At 42.4% G+C, this 3,669-nt stretch overlaps 1 protein-coding gene across 1 annotated transcript in view; it reads left to right on the plus strand.

The window, feature by feature from the left end:
* Positions 1-234: 234 nt before the first annotated feature.
* Positions 235-3,669, plus strand: part of LOC121875099 (glutamate receptor ionotropic, delta-1-like) — a gene marked incomplete at its 5' end in the record, with an annotated part of 44,912 nt that continues 41,477 nt past the window's right edge. Inside the window, 1 exon segment of the mRNA XM_042379444.1 lies at positions 235-390. Coding sequence (XP_042235378.1) covers positions 235-390 — 156 coding nt within the window.

Raw genomic sequence — 3,669 nt, forward strand, 5'->3', positions numbered from 1 at the left:
AATTGTGTGTGCATACCATCATAAAATTAAGATATTATTTTTACTACAACGTACGTATTGTGTTAGAAAAAGTGGAGTTTGGGGGTTGGCCCAGTCTCTATTTCAATTAATCCTATTTGTTCTGTTATTTCGTTTACGCGTTTCTCGTTTTACGCGGACCTCCATGGGTTCAATTGACTGTGTAAATGAAGACTATACTGTACACTATTGTGAAAGTGTTTTTTTTTTCCCCAGGAGGTGGACTTGTCATTGTTGCTGGGCATCTCAGAGAACCGCTATGACGCCATAGACTTTAGCGAGGTGGTCATGATGGACAACTTCGTTGTAGCCTACAAGCGACCAACCCTTGGCTCAGACATCGCAGGTTTCGTCAAGCCCTTCACGCCCCTGGTGAGTACAGGTGTAAGACACTGCTGGGCGACACTTCTACTCAATGTGTTTTCTCAAGGAAATCACAAATTCGCCTGTACATATTTTGGTTATGACACTCGTACATACTGCAGAATATGTGTGCAGCACATACTGAGGTCCAGGCTCCAGAGAAAAGATTAGTTGTTATTATTGATGAAGTTAGGCAAAGGATGATGATTCTGATTTAGTGATTACTGTACTAGCTATGTAAATATATGCAACACAAATTTAAATTAAGTGCAACTTGATTTTTATTGTACAGTACTTTATAGCACAGTTTGTCATTGATGCCACACAGTTGTGGGCAGAGCTTCTGGGCGACCTCGTAGTAGCAGTGCGGAGGACACACAAAGCGCCGTTTACCTGTTACCCTCGGTAATAAATTCTAATACAGTACAGGGGCAGATTCAGGAATATCAAAACGAAAGGAGTCCAAGAAGTTGTGAGCATTTTGAGACCATGTCCACTTGCTATAAGAAGATATTCTGAGGTCAATAGTACAAGGAGTTACTTTTTACTATATAAAAGCACTGAGTACAATACTGCATTATAGAAAAAATATAGGATATTTTCTGATGAAAAGGGGGGGGGGGGGTCAGGACCCCCCAGGACCACCCTTCTGGATCCACTGCTAAAATTATTATCTTACTCATTAAAAGACACAACGAAATACACCAAGATTTCATGTTTCACCGATTTCATTTCGCGAGCACTACCTAATGTAACCAAGTCTTATATTTGGCGTAAAATATCATGAGTTTTGTGAGATCCAGCCAGCTGAATGCTGGCCACCGTCTTGAATGACGTCACAACCCCTCATACCAGTTACAGTCATTTCTGCTATAAAGCGTGTTTTGTCAGTGTTAATTGGTTGTAACGCGATTGATGAATAGGGGAATGCTGTTTGTAAAATGCTAACGTTTGCATACGAATGTTGGCTATAACGCGATTCCATCCTCAACGTTTTAAACGTGGTGCGGGTTATGCAATGTTTACAGTTCACGTTCGACATTACATTTTCAGTTAATTCGTGTCTTTTGTTTGTGAAGTGTTTTTTGAGAAGTACTCTGTAAATTTCGTTCTATTTTTGCAAATTTAGCTGTTACCCATAAATACTGTATGAAAAGAATAAGTAAAAAGAATGTTTCGCAGTGAGGACTAATGACGGTTTACACAAGGGCTCTCTGTTTACATCATGTGATCAGTTGAATCGCGCGGTTTCTGTCAATTGCTCCGTGATTTTCGCTATTTTCTCCAATTTTGTTGTGTTAGCGATGAATACGGAAAGACAAGGTAAGAAGGTTGTTTCCAAGAAGCGTTCTGGTAGTCAAATTGCCGGTGGTGAACGTAAAAGAGGTTTACAAGAACGCAACTATTGCGTTGTAGCCCGCGCCATCATAGCGACTACCCTGGCTGTTATTGTGTGCTTTTTTGGGTGGTGCTACTGTCATGATCGTGATAACGGCTAACCTGAAAACCTTAAGGATTCATATTACGCTCAAACGTCCACAAAACCTTCTGAGTCCCCCAGTGGAAACGTCCCCCATTTTCTCTGTTTCCCCGTCTTTGTTTGTAGAGAACTTTGAATATAATCCGCGGATTTAGTAGCAGACACTGTATGTTGGGACCTGTTGCCATCCAACCCTTTGTAATCAATTTAATTTTGCTTTTGATAGCTGAGTCAGAGCATTGTTAGTGAAGATAATAGTAGGGAATGAAACTGAGTTCATAGTCTCAGTTTCAACGTCAGAGTGTACAGTAAATTAATTCATCGGAATAGAAGTAGGTGGACTCCCTGGCCTATTTTGAGTGAGGGCGCCGCGGGCATTTCTACCGTTAGTGAGTGCCCGACCCTTCATCCATACAGGTATGCCATTCCACTCTGTGTTGTAATTCGCCCTTCTTTAAGTGATTTGACCCAATTAATAGTTGATTGTGCAAGTGTTACAGTAACGTAGTTGATATGCTCTGAGTGAAGTCATATTTACGTCTTTAACGTCCCCTGAAACGTGATGTTGTTGTCACCGTTAGGGAGTGCCCGTCCCTTCATCCATACAGGTCCCTAACGCAGCCTAGGCCTTGTCTGTAGCGTGGATGTTGTATCCACTATGGCTGGGAAGATGTCCGAGGTCCAGTAGGATCAGTTAGCTTCGTGAGACCCGGCCGTCAGACACTTCAGACTACCTATGGCCCCCATAGCTGGCTCGTCTGGACCTAACGCTCGGTCTGCGAGGTGACCCTGGATCACCAAGCCACACACCACTACCAGCCCCCATCATTGGTGGATGAGTGTCTAACTCCGTAGGGCTATTTGTGTGGTGGGATTAATCCACTGGGATCTCCAGAGTTCGTCGGAAAGTACCCCATGGTGGCTGGACCCCATGGCTGTTGCTTGAGTATCACTCCTGACGACTGAAGGTGGTAGTGGCAGTTGCCCTGGTCTTTATGGTGCCAAGTGACTATAAGAGTTGTGTGTTATTGAGTATGTCCACCCAGTAGTGGTGTGAGTATGTTGAGCCTGAGGGTCTAGTACTAGATTTCGTCTGTTGGTACAAATAAATCCTTTCTCCTAATTTCATAGTAATGTTTAAATAAATTTTGTATTTGTTTATTGTGTCTATTATTTACCTACAGTATTTACCGTTATTTCTTCCCTATTACTTGATACTATCATTACATACCCACGAGCCTCCTCTCGTCACGCTACCAATGGTAATAAGTATGAGAGTAAAAGGAATTGTTACTGGCTCACAGAGGCCCTCATAAAAGGTGGCAGTAGTGGCCCTCATACTACCACCTGTCGAGTCAAGATAATGGCCTATACCTCTACTGGGGGTACTACTGGTGCTGGTGGGGGTGGGACAGACACACCTAAGGGGCCAAATAAGGAAAAGGCGAAGCCGGACTATCATAAGGGAGTTAAGTTTGCCAGGTACTCGACTCAGGATAAGCAGCGTGTGATTAAATTACTTGAGGAAGTCCTAAAAACTAGTTTCCGGAAAGCACAATCAGGTCAATAAAGGCAGAATTTGTATCATTTGGAGGTTATAAATGGGCAAATCAGAGGTTGATGTAGAGTGGCCAGTCTATATTGTTATTTTTCCCATTAGTTTATGTATTTGAATTTGGCACAACTTTTCCAGTCTATAGTACTCTCGAAATACAAGATCTTACTGTACACTAAAATATGAACTATATATTTCTAGTGAGATTTTGTCCTCTGTTCCAACATTGCTGCGTTGCTGCCATGCTCTTGCT

The sequence above is a fragment of the Homarus americanus genome, unplaced genomic scaffold (assembly GCF_018991925.1).
Source record: "Homarus americanus isolate GMGI-L3 unplaced genomic scaffold, GMGI_Hamer_2.0 scaffold36970, whole genome shotgun sequence".
In the NCBI taxonomy this organism is placed as follows: Eukaryota; Metazoa; Arthropoda; class Malacostraca; order Decapoda; family Nephropidae; genus Homarus; species Homarus americanus.